The 18,456-nt window shown below is 42.8% G+C and overlaps 1 protein-coding gene across 1 annotated transcript in view; it reads right to left on the bottom strand.

Annotated features, from left to right (window-relative positions):
• LOC122535704 (beta-1-syntrophin-like) overlaps nucleotides 1–18,456 on the bottom strand; it is a gene marked incomplete at its 5' end in the record, with an annotated part of 139,688 nt that overhangs the window by 6,664 nt on the left and 114,568 nt on the right. Inside the window, one exon of the mRNA XM_043667453.1 lies at nucleotides 5,332–5,564. Within this exon, the coding sequence (XP_043523388.1) occupies nucleotides 5,332–5,564 (233 nt within the window). The remainder of the gene's footprint in view (nucleotides 1–5,331; nucleotides 5,565–18,456) is intronic.

Genomic DNA, 18,456 nt, shown 5'->3' with positions numbered 1-18,456 from the left:
CTACACTTCACAAATTCGCGTCGTCGAGTTCGAGGTTCGACGAAAATCGGGAGTCACGGCCTCGCGAAGACTCGCGCGAAAGAGACTCTCACCGAGAGATCGCAGTTGACGTGTACAGGTGTCGATCGATCTCCCCCTTTTCCTCGGAATTCATTGCAGAAATCCAATTTACAATTGCCCTGTTCGTCGAACGACCGAACACAGCTATAGAGACTCGAGGGGTGGAGCCAGGGGGTGGAAGCGTTAATTAGTCCGGAGGCGCCTTGTTTGTCGGTGTGATTTACCGGCCGTTGATCCAGGAACTCGGTTCTCATATTATTTAATAAACGATCCGGTCGGATATTCGGAGTACTTCCGGCTCTGGGCCGGAGTGAGAGGAGAGGGATAATCCCGTGGAACAACGGGGTCAGAACGGTTTCGCCCCCGGTTTATGGATTTTCCTGGTAAACGTTGCGTTGCCGGCTGCTACGCTGATTACCCGAATAAATTGTATCGTTTGTCGAAGGCTGTTTCGATTCCGTCAGTTTCGTCGTTGATCCTAATTCTTCAATTTCGGTCACTCGTTATTTAAAAAAAAAAAAAAGAAAAGAACGACGTTGCAAAATGATTGAATCAAAATATCCAACGATTTTATTCCGTCGTCGCTATCCTCAGGAATAAAATTCGAAAACTGCATCAAAATGTTGCAACCGTTCTGCGATCCTTCGATTTTCTTTTTTTTTTTTTTTTGCTCCGATCTACGTTTCATTCTCTCCTAGTTTCAATCTTAAATTTTTATAGTTCGTTATTTTTTTTTTTCTTTTTTACGGACGAAGTTTTAAAGAAACTTTTGAAGATAGGGATATTGAAAAGTTGTCGATGTTTCTTTTACGTGTATGTATTAGCTGCGCTGGATTGAAAATGACTGAAAGAACGTGGCAGGATCACGTCATTTATAAGTCACTTAAAAATCAACTTTGCTTCCTGGATATTATATACGATATATATATAATTTTCTCAGAAAGTTTAGTATCCATATAATACAAAATATGTAAAATAAAATATAAAATATATAATTATATAAGGATTTCCTATATAATTTTCTATTGATGACATATGACACATGTTATTAATCATTAAAATCAGTGAAAAAGACAGCCAATCTACAAAAAAAAAAAAAAAAGACACCAATGGAAAGCGTTCGTCTCGCCGTTTCAACGTCCTCGTAAACATGTAAATTGTTTCGAGATTCGTCAAAGATTGCGCGTTGAAAACGGCAAGCGATCTATGGGTCGATCCGGCGTGAATTATGGCGAGACAACGATCTGTAACTGATCTGAATCACACTGTTCTCAATAGGGCCATTCATTCGCACATTGTGCCCTACGCCTAATCTATTTTAGACTATATTCTATAGCCGATCGATCTAAATCAGCGGCGCGCGGTCTGCCGCTGACTGATGTGAATTCAACTGTACACTGTACGACCGATCGATCCGTCCAGTCTCGCCGGTACAGTCTATTCGACGTTAATCTTCGATGATCTACAGTCGTTCGATCAAGTCTCGTCTCGTTTGCAAGCATACCCTATTCTCTCTCTCTCTCTTTCTCTCGCGACATGCACGATGAAAGTGGATCTCGCGACGATTTGTAATAGTTTGATGCGAGTACTTATTAAATAATCGAATTATAAAAATTATATGTTGTTAATGTCTGAATGTTGCGATATTTGTTTCAAGTTTCATGGCGAATTTCGAAATAGATTCTTAAAAAATTATTGCTTCGTCAACACTAACAATTTATCTTTAAGAATAAAAGAATTAGCACTCTTACATTATTTATTCGTGCCATATTTATGTCTGCAACGGGTAGGAAGATTTATTCATTAGGTAGATCGGTAAAGGAGTATAATTGAGTCTCGTGATTTTGACAATAACGTGCGAACACCAATCCGTAATTTTTATAAATTTTATTCAACAGAAACTACGGAAATAGATTACTTTTACTAAAAAAGAAAATGTCAGTTTCGCCTTACGACACGCGAAGAATTACGTGTGTACGAATCAACGAATACGATCATTTTTATTAACGTAGAAGAGCGAGCAATTATTAGCGCAACGATCGTCAATTCTCGAGTACAAAAACGTCGAGTTTCGTGTAATTTCAAGGATACGTATTTCGAGATTATAATTACCGAATACGGACGGACAGACGAACGGCCGCGAAACGTAGAAGGAGAAGACGGTTAGGAGATGGTTAATGGATCCGAGACAAGAATTCTGGTAAATCACAGGTGACACAGGCTCCGAGCCTGTCGCGACGGTTAATCACGCGGGATTACGCGAGTTTATCGTGGCCTGTTTGCCGACGAGTGATTACTCGCGTGAAGCTGGATCGCTTTTGCGGAAGCTGGAGATTAATTCTCAGCGTAAATGCCATTGCCGAACGAGAGCGAAAGAGAGATGTAATTCCGCCGGTTGTACGAAACCGTTGTTGCCTCGAGTGTTGTCTCGCCAGTGCCTGTACCTGCCACCGGTCCCATTTCGCAAATGTAGCGCGTAAGATTCGCAAAACGTCCTGCTGCATCGAGCATCGACTCTCCCAATTAAGTCGCATTGAAGTCTCGAACAATGTGAGTGATCGACGAGCTTTCTGGGAATTTTTGGATCGGTTCTTTTAGACGTTGTGAAACATAGCATATTTCATTTAGCATATATATAACATTAACATATTTTAATTTTTTCCATTATACTTTAATAAATTTAATATTTCAAGTTAAATAGGTTGTTATACTTAATTTTATATTTTTATATATTTTATATTTTATATAATATATTATGATAATATTATATTATAATATTATATTATAATATTACAATAATATATTATAATATATATTATAATATAAAAATATATAAATAATATAATATATATAATATATTTTATATTTTTATATAATATTAAATTAAATATTAAATTTCATCAGAGGCGGTTAACTGGCGGCCCGCGAGCCCCCACTTTCGTTTCCCCCACTACATTGAAATATCCTCGCCGTGCTCCCCACTCTCTCAATCTGTTGATTTCCCCACCAAGCAAGTGGAGAGATCGATGCAGTGGAGGGGGTAGCGCTACCGATCAGGAAAGTAGGGGCAAGGGCCGCCAGTCAGCCACCTTTGAGTTAATCCCTTGACATATAACGACGTCTGGCAAACGTCACGAATTTTCTAAAAACTATTGAATTATTAAATTTGTTCTTTCATCATTTTTTATTAACTTTGTTCATAAGCATCGCGTTCACGACGTTTTGCAGTATAAATCTAAGTATATAAAAATGATCTGTGTCAAGTGATTGTTTTGAAATGTGAAGATTTGTTAAGTTTAATGTTAAAATGAAGAATAAATATCATTTTTTTGGACGTAGCAAATTTCATTCAATTTGAAATTCGATTGTCGTATACACTAGGTAAGCCAACGACCGCGGAATGACCGAGTGCTTCCCTAACCCTGAGACGACTCTTGAATTTTTATAGTCCCGTTCTTTCTTCTATTTGCTCTCGCTTCGGCGAGCGAAAAGAACGTATCGCGGGAACGTTAAGCGCGAAGAACTGAGGCAAGAAAGCGTGCACGTTGATAAAACTTCTTTCGTACGTAGCCCTGCTCGAACAGGAGATGTTTATCATCATTGAAAGAACGTGCCACGATAGAAATCGTTCCTACTTCAAATTCGCACAATGCGATTTCTTTTTTTCTCTTGCCAGCTAAAAGTTTAACGAAGAAACTTCAATACACAACCTAGCGAGGAGCAAACGAACGCCCTCCTTCTATTCAATTACCGGCGATCTGCGAGAAATGAAAAGAAAAAAGAAAGAGGAAAAGAGACAACGTCTTGAAATATCATCTCTGGTTCGCGAGGGATTCTGAAGAACGCGAGGAAACGTCGTTTCCATCCCCTATTTTCGTCCTCGGCGCGACGGCGATTAAGAATGTTTCGTCGTTAGGGGAGGGGAGAGACGCGCGTCGTCGTCGCGACGCTTTCGGGATCGTGGCAAATTGCCGGTACACGCTCATGCGGGCTGATTCTCGTCGAGAGGACCGCGTCACCCTCCATCAGAGCGAGACTCCTCGCGAAAGAGCAGTCTCAGCCTATTCGATTCCGGGAGGGGAAACGCGAGAAAACGCGTCGACAGCCAGACAGCTCGCCTTCCATTTTGCTTCCTCTTTCGAGCCCACTCTCCCTCCTTCCCCCTCTCCTCCCATATCTTTCTTAACTCTCGACTCTTTTCAATATTTCTCCGTCTCTTTTCTTAAAATTACTTTTTTCTTTCCACCGATCTTTCACTCGGTACGTTCCTTCGTTTTTTTTCTTTTGTCTCTCGTTTCCTCGTGTCCTCTCTCTTTTTTTTCTCTTTTTTTTTCTTTTCTTCTTTATCAAGGAAAAGCGAGAGTCTAGTCTTGTTTCTCTTGACTCGATTCTTGTTCGAGGCCTTAACAGCAAGGACTTTTCCATTTCCTGCTGTTCAATCACGACGCTCAAGCCACGTCGTTTTATCCATTTCCTGTCGTCGATTCGCTTCCACCCCCACTTTTTCTTTATTAGCCTCAGTTATATTTGCTTTGTCGAAATTTCTGATCTCTGTCCCCCCACGCTTCTGAGCATTTTTATCTGTAATCGCGGTTAGATTTCGGTAAATTTCACCCCGCCGCGAGAAGGAAGAAATAAAACCATGTGGCAATAGCTCTGTCTGTGCTGGTTTCAAACAAATTTAAACAGTCCCGAAGAAGGTCGGGTTTGTCGCATCGGTTAGGTTACAAATTCCAGCGGCGAAAACAGAATTACAAATTCATTTGCTGGTCTCTTTGAATCTCTGGAGCAATGATACTCAGCCAGCGTACAGTCGAATTTCTCGCAATTAAAGTAAAAACGGAAATGTAGCTTGTCTTCGTTATTAAATTAAATAAATATATCTTCTGTTAATAACTCGTGACACAATTATTCGACAAATAAGACGTAAATAAATTCTGTATTTATTTACATGTCATACGAAATTTAGATTTAATCGTGTAAATTTGCAATTTGTTCAGGCGTGTCGCAATTGTTTGTCAAGTGCGCGAGTGTTTCGCGAGAGAGAGAGAGAGAGAGAGAGAGAGAGAGAGAACAAAAATATTCGAGGGTACGAATATTGCGGCCACACGTTACGCCATCAGAAACAATCCAAGTAAGTTTGCGAGCGAGAAGTTGCAAGAGGAGATCGACTGGAATTTATCGTTCGATCTTTCGAAACAATTTTCTATTTAGCTGTCCCCTGTACATTTCATTCCCTTTCTTCCGGCTCTCTCCGCGATACACGCGCACAAGAAACGACGGGAGATCACTCACCTGGAGACAGTGTCTCCTCGCGAGCCAGCCGATATGTTGCAGCTGCGGCGGATCCGGAAGCGCGGAGGCCAGTCGCAGCGCCTTTAGAGTGAGCGCTGCCAACGCCGAGTGAAGAGCGTTGAACCAGATGCTCGCCTCCGCGTTGTCCGCTGCTCTCAACCAGCACTCGTGCACGCCGTCCGGTGAATGGAGTTCCAGGATTCGACCTTCTGAAAGCAGGAAAAAAAAAGGGGTCGTATCAAAGGGAATTCTTTTCCTTTTTTTAATTCTATTTAATAACGAAAACTATTGCATTCGCTTTTCGTTAAAGTCGAACGAAGTTCAAGTTCAGTGAAACGTCGTTAAGAAAAATTCTCATTCCGTTTAAATTTTGAGGTATTTTCTAATCTCGGGGGAATTTTTATTTATCTTTTTCTTTCTTTAATTCTCTGGTACCGAGGTTGACGTTTCTCGAGGCAGCGTTTTTTGAATACGAATAAAGAAACTCTCGCTCATGCTTCCGCTGAAAGCCGACGTTTGTATGTTTCCCAACACGTTGGAAAAAATACAATTACCAGGTAAATTTAACAGCTGCTCCGCGAGGTCGAAGCTGAAACTTCGCTCGAAATTGGAACCTCGGTGGTAGCTTCCTCCTCTTGTTCCAGCCCAGGGGGAAAGAATCCGTAACCTTTTTCCACAAGTTCGACGCGAGAAATATCAATAACACGAATTTTCCCTCTGAGGAACGTTCCTCTCCCAAACTTATATATGTATATATATATTGTTAACGTCAGCGAGAGAACGCTTGAATATTCCGTTTTATTGAAACGTCAAAAACGCCTCGGAGGACGAGGTAGGCGAGGGGAAACGTCGCCTGAAAAGATATCAAGCCTGACAGATGTTCCAGCCCGAAACAACCCTCGATAGAAGGTTGTTCCCCCCTTCCTCCCTCCCTCTCCTCTCTGCCCTCTCAGCGAGCTTCGTCCCTTTGCCTCTAATATCCCTCGATCCAGACAGCAGAGGGAGGCTATCAGGTTTCGGACTTAATAGTTTTCGCATCACGGGCCCGGGCAACATTATAAAGGCGCCATATAACTTGGCGAGTGGATGACAACTCAATTTCAAGTTGAGCCGAGAGCGTTGTTGCTCTCGCGTGCACCGTAACCGACTAATTCGAAGCTGAAGGCATCGGTGCGAGCAGTTTCAAGTGCGTAACGTAAACTTTCGCGGCGGGGGCGAAGCGAAAAAAAAACTTTCTTCCTCGAATTCCTCCCGCGTATTTCCCAATGTTTAATATTTCTGATACTCCCGCGTACGGAACTTCCGGGGGGGGGGGGGGGGGCGAGGAAGAAGTTGCCCGCCGCGTGCGGAAATTCCGTATCGATTCCAACCCTCGCCCCCAAAGCTTTGCCAGCTTCGAGACGAAACGAGATGAGACGAGAGTAAGTTCTCGAGAACGTTCCGGCAATTTCTTGACGAGAAGAGTGGAAAGAGTGTAATTGGACAAACAACAAATGGGAAATTGTCGATATTTCAAATCGATTATTAGCTTCGAGAAACAGCTATACTCTACTTCTCGAGCTTTTTTTTTTTTTTTGGACGAAAAAGTAAAGATACTTTTATGCTCGAGGGTTGTCGAAATTCAAACGTCTGTAAAATATAATATTATGAAGTAGATAGTAAATCTGAAAATATAATACAGGTATACGATAAAAATATTTATTTCTACTGTTCGTTTGTTTATTTTTACTGTTTCACTGATCAAGCAACAACGTATTTTATCATTCGTTTATCAACAGGCCAATTTTCTTTCGATCGTCGCGTATATTCACATCGGAGGCTGTTATTTCTTATTCTGAATAATTTGCAAACACTTTACATTACATTATAAATTATATTATTTTATTTTATATTATATTATTATAGTTATATTATTTAAATTATTATAATTACATAATAATTTATATATATTATATATTATTATAGATATATTATTTTATATTATTATAATTACATGATTTTCAAATGTCGCGATTTATCGGTATTCGTTCTTATTTCGAAGTAAACTCGTTTCTCATCCAGTTGTTCGTCCCTTTCCATTTGTTGTTTCTCAAATTAAAAAATAAAAAAAAAAAATAAAAAAGAAGAAAATCCCCCAACCAAGTGTGCCAGAAATAAAGAAAAGCGATTGGGAGGAACCTGAGAAGCGAGAGTCAAGATGGATATGGATTTAAACCGCGAAACGAAGAATAAGCGGTATCGGAGACAGGCTAAACGGGACCACCCTCGAGATCTAAACGCCGCCCTGTATCCGGTTACCCTTCGTTCGCGGGAGTGGGTGACAGGTAGCGAAAGCAGGGGTAACAAACGTCCGCCGTCTCTTATACAAAGTATCCACTTCCACGTTCGTTTTTCTTCCCGCACTTTTCAAGCGATAACGAACGTTACCGGTCCCTCGAGGGGGATCCAGGATCGCTGCTCCCACGAGATGAAATTCGAAAAAGGAAAGAAACACAAGAGAAAACTCAACCATTCGCTGATGAGAGAATATTTGAATAATCTCGTGGAGAGATGGACAGAATGAATTTCTAATATTGCACGAACAACTTCGAGTCTCGTGGTAGAATCTCGTTTACTCGAAGGAGGATTTTCGTTGAAATTTGATCGAATGTGTGAGAAACCACGGAGACTATGTGTGGAGGACTATTCGGAGGTATTTCGTACTTGGCAAGATCGAAGATACTAATATTTATTTATTAATATTAATAACATCAACAATATACTAAGCCATTTGCATCCGTAAGCGGAATATTCCGCACATGGCGATCTTCATTTATATGTCAGTCGAATGCCTGATGTCTCAACGTAGTAGCATAGGTAGAGTCGTGATGCAAATGGGTTAATATTATTGATTATTACTTGATTTACATCTTATAACGAGCGTAAAATTCTCCATTAAATAAATTTATATTGGCACAACGCTGAACACACAACATTACGATCTTCTCCCCAATTCACCGTCCTATACGATTATTCGCAAATTTGCTAAAAACAATTTTTACTTAAAATTCTAATTATTCCACGATCCCGTGGAGCAATGTTGGCACAATGCGGCGAATACTTTTAACACGGCGAGTGAAAGCGCGATGCAACGTTGTAAGACGAAATCGTAACCGCAGTGAAACCGGAGGCACATTAGAAAGATACAAAGGCGGAAAAGCGCGAGAAAATAACCGACGTTGTTGGAGAGAGACGGAGAGAGAGAGAGAGAGAGAGAAAGAGAGAGAGAGAGAGGGAGAGTGTCTGTTTCTCAAGCTTATCGTCTGACTTTCGCCGGGGCCACAAAGCGGGGCTCGGTTACGTGGCTTTCCCCCGCGAAGTAGACGCGGCCGATTGGTCAGACACAGGGGAGGGATACATTACTCGGTGGAAACGTGAAACCGAAAGCCGGAATCCTCTCTCGCGTCGAATGGCGGATAAAGAGAAAAGGGGGAAAGCGGATGGAGTCACGTTTAACGATTCGTCGACGTATCGCCAGGCTGTGGTTAACGCTCGCGTGAAAAAGGAATAAAACAAGAAAAAAAAAGAAAAAAAAAAGAAAGGAGAGAAGAAGAAAGACATAAAGAACGAAAGAGCCGCGCTACCAGATGGAGGAGGAGGTGAACCGATGAAAGGTTTCGAGATACGATGCTTCTTCAGCAACAAAGAGAATGACTGCGATAAAAATAAGCTTGATAAAGCAGAAAGGGTAAGAAGAGACGAAGACGCGAGACGTTGACGTACGAAGATAATGACGCAAAGAAGATGATCTTTCAGAGGCGTACGTTCTTTGTTCCCTGGACAAAGGACACGTTCATGCAGATTCGTATTACCGTGGACGGAGGAGTGGAGACTACTTTTTCTGCACAACATTCGATACTTTGTACGTACGTGCGTCTTTCAAACGTTTGTGCTTGTTCAAACAAACGTTTACATCCGATCAATTGATCGTTCTGCAGACTCGGATTCTCACACGAACACAGTGACATAACTGCAGGTTTGTCTTACGTATTTGCTGGATATTATACTTGTTCTGCAAATATCTCGAAATGCACGAATAAATACAATGCCTCCACTGCGCCATCCAACGTCCGTGAACTAAATCGCAGGATAAATTCTACGAAGTAAAAATAAAATTGCATTGCAAGCCATTTGACCGAAGACAGACTGCACCCGCTTCCTATCCTACGATATCCTACGTACACAAAACAATCTTCCATCCACTCCCGTTCTATCTCAGGAGTATGAACTCGCAGGAGTAAGAGTCCGCAGTCCGCTCGCCGGCAATTCCGCCATTAAACCAAAGAAAGGGAAAAAAGAAAATCACGCTCGAGACGTGAATTCATATTTTAAACAAAGGGGAAACAAGTTCGCAATCGCGAAAGTAATACACCCGGCAGGAGATAGATGAGCCAACGCAGAAACGCGTTGGACATCACGCGAACTGTCCTCTTACCGGGGCTGAAGAAGAAGAAGAAGAAGAGGAAGAGGAGGAGGAAACGCCGCAACAGGAAATTTGAATTAAAGTCGGTGGATGGAAAGAAAGGGGTCGCCATAAATCTTTTTACCGTCCTCAAACGGGCAGGAAGAAAAATCCCCCCGGGGGAGGGGGAGAGGGAAGAGGTTGCGCGCCGTGCTGGGAAAACCAGCCCCCTCTTTCCCTCTTTTGGCGGCTAGGTGAGAGACGGAGAAACGGCGCCACGACGACGACGACGACGACGATGAATCCTCTTTTCCCCGCTGGGCTTTTTGCCCGTTGGGTTGCGCCCGCCTGCGCCCCTCTAATTTACTAACCTTATCGGCCTGTTTTCGAGCAACGCCGCCCGAAACAAAGGATCCTCCTCCTCGCGGTGGCGTTGGTGGCTCGGTTTTGCGCCGCGGCACGGACGGCTGGTCAAAGGCGGGCAAATTACGCGCGGGTACACAACACCGGAAGCGAGATTACCAGGTCACGTTGCACGGCGGTGTACACACACACAGGCACACACGTGTACAGAGTGAGCACAAAATTGAAAGAGGAACGCAGCGGCTGAAACGCAACGGCGGATAGAAAAGCTTGACGAATGGATATACAATATATATATATATATTGTATACACGTGCAGGCGTGAACGAGAGAGAGAGAGAGAGAGAGAGAGAGAGAGAGAGAGCTCGGTTGTTTCGTTAATTAAACGAAGCTGCGTATCCGTCGCGTGCAATTAACCGACACCGGTTTGACGAGGGCACGCGCGACTCGTTTCCGCCGCCGATTCCATTGTCTGGCTCGACTCGGTCGACGACTACTTGGTTTCTTCGGCTACTCGGTGAATTGCCAGGCGTGACCGTCTCCTGGATTTTGCCGCTGTTTACTTACCCCGGCCAGGAGGGGGTGGGTGTGGGGGTGAAAGCTGAAGATTTAAGCGCGGAATTGCGGTGTTTATGAAAGGGGTACGATTGGACGAAGCTGGTTGATTAATCGGCCCGATGAATTGAACGCTCGGGTAAAAAAGACTCTGCGGCTGATGACGCCATTACGCTTTTGTAAAAGGGGCTGCGCTTTCACCGGAAGTCGTCGCCAAGTTAGTCGACTCCCGGTGCAAGAAACAGCGGTACGCGAGAAATGAATTCTGCAGATTTGCAACGTGCCGCGTTTTCAGACGTTTCGCCGGACTGACGTTCAACGAAACAAAAGCTGCGAATTCCCAATTTCTCTGTAGCTTTCGCGTAACTGTTTCGACAAATTGTAATTAAAATGAGAAAAAGAGCAATCTCGTGTTCGTGGAATGAAGCAGCTCGTTCGTTCGTTCGTTCGATAATCTAGAAAGAAAGATTGTAAAACAGATCGCGAGCCACGGAGTCGCTCGTAAAATTACAATTACAGAAAGTCGCGCGAAATTCTCGTTTCGAAAAACGACAAAGAATCCACTCGAATCGATTCAGGATGGAATTTATAAATGTACAAATATGTAACGGAACGATCCTCGTTTGGGTTACGAGGTTCGAGAATAAAACACCGACCTGTGTACGATTGCAATTTCCCTGCGCAAATAAAATTATAAATCCTTCATGCTTCATTACTAAGAAAAAAGAAGAAGAGACCAGAAAAAAAAAAACGAGAGGGAGGAAAAGAAAAATTGCATTAGATTCGTTAAAACTGGCCGCGTAAAGAGAGCAAAATACGAATTTTTGCGGAGACAGCGAACAGCGTGGTGTGTCGGTGCTTTGCCGACACAAAAAATCATGCGAGTGCGGGAATTCGAGCGTGGGACACCCCCTTCCAACGAGAGGGAAGAACTTTCTCGCAGTTATAGCAAATTGCCGTTGAAACTGGTCGAAATTTCGCGTTTCTCCGCGGTTAATTTCGATGGCCCTTCCCTTTTGCCTTCACTGGCAACCGTGGGAACAGTTTTAAAGTGCGTTCACGGCGAAAAATTCCTCGCGCCGCTCGAGAATCCTGTTACGAACTTTTTCCTCACTCCCTTTTTCACTTTTCGCTTTGCCCAATGAATTTGTCACGGATAATTTCCCTGATTCTTAACAATGACAGATGGTCTCCCGCCCCTTCTCCTTCTCCAACCGGTTGAAACTCAAGATTCTTAAATTTCAGGGAACAGCGACGATTTGGATATCATTTGCACCAAAGGAGCTTTCTCTCCCTTTGATGCACCGTGGCTCTTCGAATGTCAGAAAAAAGGAAGGAGAGACTTTCGTTGGAATTTTTCGCTCGAACGGAGATCTCGAGGGATACGATAATTGTGCAAATGTGAAATCCTACGTTGAGAATGTAGAATTTCGCGAAAGATCTTTAGCAATACCTTGGTAAAAAAAAAAAAAAAGGAAAATTGCAAGGCAAGGATCTGGAACTGAAATTTCTACTAAATAGTAGAACAATACCATAGATTTTGAAACTCGTGCTTCCTCTAAAATATTGCAAGACATAACCGATTAACTTTTCGATAAAGGAACGATAGATAGTAACTTAGAGTAACGAAGCTTAAACGACGCGAGAGACGTGGATCAATTTCTCGTTGGACGTGATTTATATTTCCAATTAAAAAAAAAAAAAAAAAAAATTAAGATTGAAATTATACGGTCCGTATTCTTCGACAAACAAAGAACAACATTCTCTCAAATACAATCGATCCGCTAATGAAGAACCAAAGCTCTCGTCGAATCGTTCCTCGCGCAATAATCGGCAACGACAAGTTGCTCGATGCACGCGCGCTGCGACTCGATGCAACATCAAGGGATTAAACTCAGGGCCCTTTAAACGCGGAATCGTAATGCACGAGGGGCAACACGACAACAACGTGACAGAATGACGACAAATTTCACGCGAGAGCAAGTCGCGGATGTATCGACAAACAGCGGTGGGTGGTGGGATCGATCGATCGACCGCCTTTGTTCCAGCCAATTGTTGGCAGCATTAGCGAGGCAATCGAGGCAGCCCGTGTAACGAACTCGTTGCGCCCGGAACCCCGGGCTGACAATTGCTGTCTCGCAGCAGAGCCACAGCGAGTCGTTCTCGCTGTGAAAATAAATAAAACCGTTGAATTCCTTTGGCTGTTCGCGAGAAGAAGGAGGAAAAATCCCCCTTAACCGCGGGGGGTGGTGTAAATCCCGCTCGTCTTCCCAACGACGCTCGCCTTAACGTCTTCTTCTTCTTCTTCTTCTTCTTTTTTCTCTCCTTTTTTTTTTTTAATCTTTTAAAAGGATCAGAGCAGAGAGCTAGAGAGAAACGAGAGCGATTCCCCGTGACGCGTTACAGCACTTCCGTTTCAGGCTATCTCGAGGACGTGTCTCGCCTCCTCCCAATCGTATAAAATGCTAATTCGTTTGGCTTTTACAGCATCGGAGGGTTTTCCTTTTCCTCTTTCTTTTTTTTTTTTTTTTTTTTTTTATTCTCATTCGAAGGTTCGATCCGGCGAAGTTTATTCGTCCTGACGTCGGCAACTTGAACCGCACGGTTTATGACACGTTTGGGACAAGATCGGTCGCTCGTTTCCAGGGGGCAACACTCGGCGGAGTTTTATGTGATTTCGGTGGTTACTTAAGGGAGAGTGGATCGTAATTCCTATTGCTTCCCGATTGCAAACACGGTTGCTGGGAATCTTGGGATTTTCAAACGGAAACACGTTTCAAAATGCGATAAAAGATAAAGCGAATGAAAAATTGATAGTCATTTGTAATCGTTAAGACGATCGTTGATGAGGCTAAGGTAATTTTAATCCGTAATCCCGGACATTCTAATATCAATTTCAATTTCCTAAATTGAAAAGTCGTCCGTGCACGTATTAAAATTGATTCGATGAAATCTGTTTCCACAGCTTTTAAATCGACTCGATTCGAGTGTCGTGACAGCTTATTCTTAGCCCTAGTAACAAATGCTATTTACTTTCGTCGCTCCTCTTCGCGCGACGAGCAAAACTTGCGAACGCGTGTGATTCGTCACGATCAAAGTAAAAAATGACGAATAAAAGCTACAGCCGGATATGGTTTGACGTTCGGCAATTTTCAATGTTCTCAAATCGGAACATATTGATTGTCGAACGAGAGATGTTACGATATTTCCATTAGACCGGTAGAGTACGATTAAAGCTCACAGGGATTGTAAATGGATGGCGCGCGATAAAAGATGAATGCACGTTCTATTAATTTCTTTCACAGACACGGCAAATCCTCGGGCACCATCCGGGTTATTTTATTTCTGTTCCCGATGGTATCGTTACATTCTCTTTCACGATGAAAAATAAAAGAGCCGCGCCGCCCGCTCGCTGGATCCCGTAATTCGTTTCGCAGGAAATTGTGGGATCTCTGATACCTCAAATGTGCATCGTGGAATCCTGGCTCCTTCACTTTTAAGGATTCCAGCCGGGCTGCAACCGCCCTCCGGTTAGTAATCGGAGATTATCGTACGAACAAGAGAATTCTTTTTCGGTAATTGTCTCTCTCAATTGTTTTTTCGCTTCTCTCTCGATCAAACGAAAGAAGCAATTGTCAATTACGACTGTGCACGCGTCATTCACGAAACAGCAACTGCAACGGAAATTTAATAGAATAATCACGGTCTGACAGAATTTTAAGTAGATGAGGTCTGCATATGGCCAGACAACTAATCGTTGAATCTTTGTGGTTGAAAACGAAAAATTCTAAAATTGAGCAGCTACTCGATAATTGGTTCAACTACTGGTTCTGGTAATTTTTCGTTGTCAGAACTTCAAGTGTCCTGAGAAAATTTTAAGTAGATAACGTCTGTATATGGTCGGACGATCAATCGTCGAATGTTTCATTGTAGTTGAAATGAAAAATTGAACAACTACTCGACAATTACCTCGACCACGTTCCGATAATTTTTTTCGTTCAGATTTCAAGTAATATTCAACAGTTGAATTTTAAAGTTCCAACGCTAAATACCGAGTAGTATCATTTTACGTGCATCCTGATAATTTTTTGTTGTATCGAGCGATGATTCCTTTTCACATTTAAGGGTTAACATTGAATACCTATAAGTTATTTTAAATAATATAATAATTTATTAAATAGTATTTTAATTTATTAAATAATAAATTAATTATTTATTAATAATATTTTAATTTATTAAATAATAATATTTTAATAAACCTAAATGCCTATAAATTATTTTACATTTGTCACCTTCGAGATTTAATATACAAAAAAAAAAAAAAAAAAATTGTCTCTTAACTTTGTGCACCAGTGTCAACATCAAACTGAATCACGGCGCATCGTCGAATCGATTGTCGCTCGTTACCGATGCCTCGGATTTCACTCGAGTCAAAGTTCCACCATCGAGACTTGAAATAACACGTACGTACACCGGCGTATTTCACAAAGAATTTAATAACACCGACTGTCGGAGTTAATACTGAAAAATGTAGGCGATATTCAAACGCGGGCGCGGAGTCGCGATATTAAATTCTTAAACCGCAGAGCGCGCGGACCGGCCGCCTTGGCGTTATTTTTCGGCCAGACGCCGGACCGATGGAATTGTTCGAGCGCGAGAGCGTGACTCGGTCGGTAAAGAGGCGATTAACACGTTCCCTTTCCATCTCCGCTTTCGCGCAACGAAACAACGTGACAACGGTCGCCGAGAATCGGGCTCGGTTTCAACAATTCATTTTGCGGGGCTAAATTGCCTGCGATATTTCGAGTCGCGGCCGGCTGAAACACAGTCGGCTAAAACATAGGGCACCACGGTTTAAAACCGTGAGGCTCGCACCTGCGCGTGCAACACCTGCCTTTGGCACGGATTGTCAGATTATCTTCGCAAGTGGCTCATGAAACGCCCGTTTTCCTCTCTCTCTCTTTCTCTCTCTCTCTCTCTCTCTCTCCTCTTTCCTCTTCTCGTTCCGCTGCCCTTTCGAAAACGCTCGAGAACGAACGCGAAGAAATACAATGGAAAATCGTGATTCGGTGATTCGAGAAGAAACTTCCCACTCCTTTGGGGAAGGAGATGTTTCGATTGTTTCTACTCGCTGCTCCTTTGTCTCCATTTTTCTCTCCTCTACTCTTTCCTCACTGGTATTTTGATCCCTCGATGGTTAATTGTGTCGATTGTTCGAACGTGAGGGAGCGACTAGTGTTTTGGTACGTATTATTAAGAATGTATATTAATCATACGGAATTTACAAATATGTAAAATCTTTCTTCTGACATTGTCTCATTTCGGTATATCGAGATTACGAAACGAACGTTGAAATACACATGTTATCCTAGAGGCAGACTTTCTATTCAATCTTTCGCAAATTGTAACAGCTAATTGTAACAACTTTTTCGTTCGCAGCTGTTGAATTATAAAATTATTGACAAATGACCCAAAGAACATGGAACGTTAAAAAAAAAAAAAGTCTGATAACATTAATTATCTACTCTTAGATCTCGAAGAGTTGAGTTCGTTCGACTCGCGCGATCGAGATGAACAAAATTCTGAAAATCCCGACTGTAGTGGGTCAATCACAGCTTCTCCTAACTTTTCAATTACCTGTTAAATCTACCTTCTCTCGCGAATCTCCTTCCCCCCCTCCCGAGACGATCATCCATCCCCCCCCGAGAACCAACCTCAACTCCGAAAACCGAGCATCTTCAAACTACATTGCCAAACCCAACCAACCCTGTCTCGTCTCGGGGAAAATTACGCGGTCGCTCGATGACCCGATTACTCGCGTTCCACCGTCGTTGAAATAAGCGTTAAGTCCTCGTCGGTCTCTGTCCGCATAAATACAGCCCACGGTAGACACGGCGCGGCGGTAGAATCGAGACAGATCTACCAGGGAACGAACGAAGAGGCTAGGAGGAAAGGGAATAGGCTGCTGCGCATCCGTCGACGCGTCCTCGCTAAGCTACTTACCGCCACCCCCTCTAAGCTGGCTATAGTGCGCGGGTCCAGCTAAGGGGTAAACTTGGCATCTCCAATTCAAATAAGATTTGCACGCGGTAACGGCCGTTGTTGGTGTGTGGTATTCGAGGCGGCGGCCTTGGCCGAAAGCAATGGCGTGTGAGAACAACGCGTAATCTACTCGCTCGCAGAGATACGCTTCCCTGCCGTAATCGATCGTCTTCCCTTCGAAGAAGAGATCACCAGATCACGAGATCGTCAGAAATTATTCTCCGACGTTTTTCTATTTCAGAGGACAATTGCAACGTCGAACGTGATACGCACGAATATGATAATAATATGTATTTATACAACGTTAGGTTATTGGAGACATTTTTCACGCGATTCACAGAAAATTAAAATAAGTTTTCAAAATTACTGAATTATCGAACGATCTTCTGTGATCTGCTTGAAACTCTGATATGGTCTTTGAACCAACAAGTAAATCAATTATTTTCGTCGTCGATTGTAAGATTATCAGAGCTGCGGTAACGTACCGGACTCTGGTTCTCGAACGAATATTCAAAGATTCCGAGAGATTCGTTAGAAACGATCCGGAAAGCCGAAGATGTCAAAGTTGGCGCCAGCGAAGGAAAAAAAGAAGAAGAAGAAGAAGAAGAACACTCGGACGAGGAGAATAATGGAGGAACGACGATGGCTGCCGATGACGTCGTCGTATAACTCAAATCCGCAGGCCCCGCGTATATACTTCCCCATCTCGAATGATTTCGCCGAGCAAAAACCGGCCCGGTTCTTACGCTCTTTCCCCGGTTCGGCCGTTCTCGGACCGAAGAATTCCCCAGCGATGGGAACGCGCCATCGTTCGATTTCTTCCCTCTGGCTTTCCACCCCCCACCCACCGCCAGGTAACCGGAAAGTTTGATGGCACGTCGCCGCTGAAACGGCTACAATAACGACCGCACGTCGTGCACGATCTCCTACCCTTATGTGCGGTGACCCGATGCGTTTTTCGCAGAGGAATATCATTTTAAGAAGAGGAGCTGCTCCGTCACTTCCTCTTTTCTCTGTTTCTTCATTTCTCTGATCGCAGCGCGAGAGGAGAGAGGCGGAAGAGAATCTTCAAGGGGCGTGAGACATTAATAGCCAGACAGTAATTATCGTCGAGGGACGCGCGTGTCTGTTAATCATAGTCTGGCTCGCCTCTGCTAGCGAGCAGACTTCCCAGATTGGAGATCGGTGTGATTGTATTCTTGTGGGAATTTATAGATTCGAAGATTAAGAAGGCGAAGACTTTGCAGTGAATTGTTTTATGTAACAATTTTGGACGTTTTGCGTGTTGTTTTCACATTGCGCGCACTGTTTGAAGTCGATGATAAGATTCCCGAATGTCTGACCGCGCACGAGGTTCATTCTACTCGCAGCGCTAGATACTAGACTTCGTCTGATCATGTACACGATTTCTCTACTTTCCTTTACTAAATATTGTAAAAGACTTAGATACTTTATATGCTTTTGAAATATTCATCATTTAAATATGTTTGTACATACTTTGGGTATTTTTACATTATTATACAAAAATGGACACTAGACTTCGTCTGATCGTGTATACGGCTTCTCTACTTTCTTTTACTAAATATTACAGAAAACATTAAACTTTGGATACTTTATATGCCTTTAAAATATCCATTAGTTAAATATGTTGGTCATGTTTTGGATATATATAAATAATATAAATAATATCATATATTGTA

Source organism: Frieseomelitta varia, unplaced genomic scaffold (genome assembly GCF_011392965.1).
Source record: "Frieseomelitta varia isolate USP_RPSP 00005682 unplaced genomic scaffold, Fvar_1.2 scaffold_755, whole genome shotgun sequence".
Taxonomy (NCBI): Eukaryota; Metazoa; Arthropoda; class Insecta; order Hymenoptera; family Apidae; genus Frieseomelitta; species Frieseomelitta varia.
This window is presented reverse-complemented; position numbering and strand designations above follow the sequence as displayed.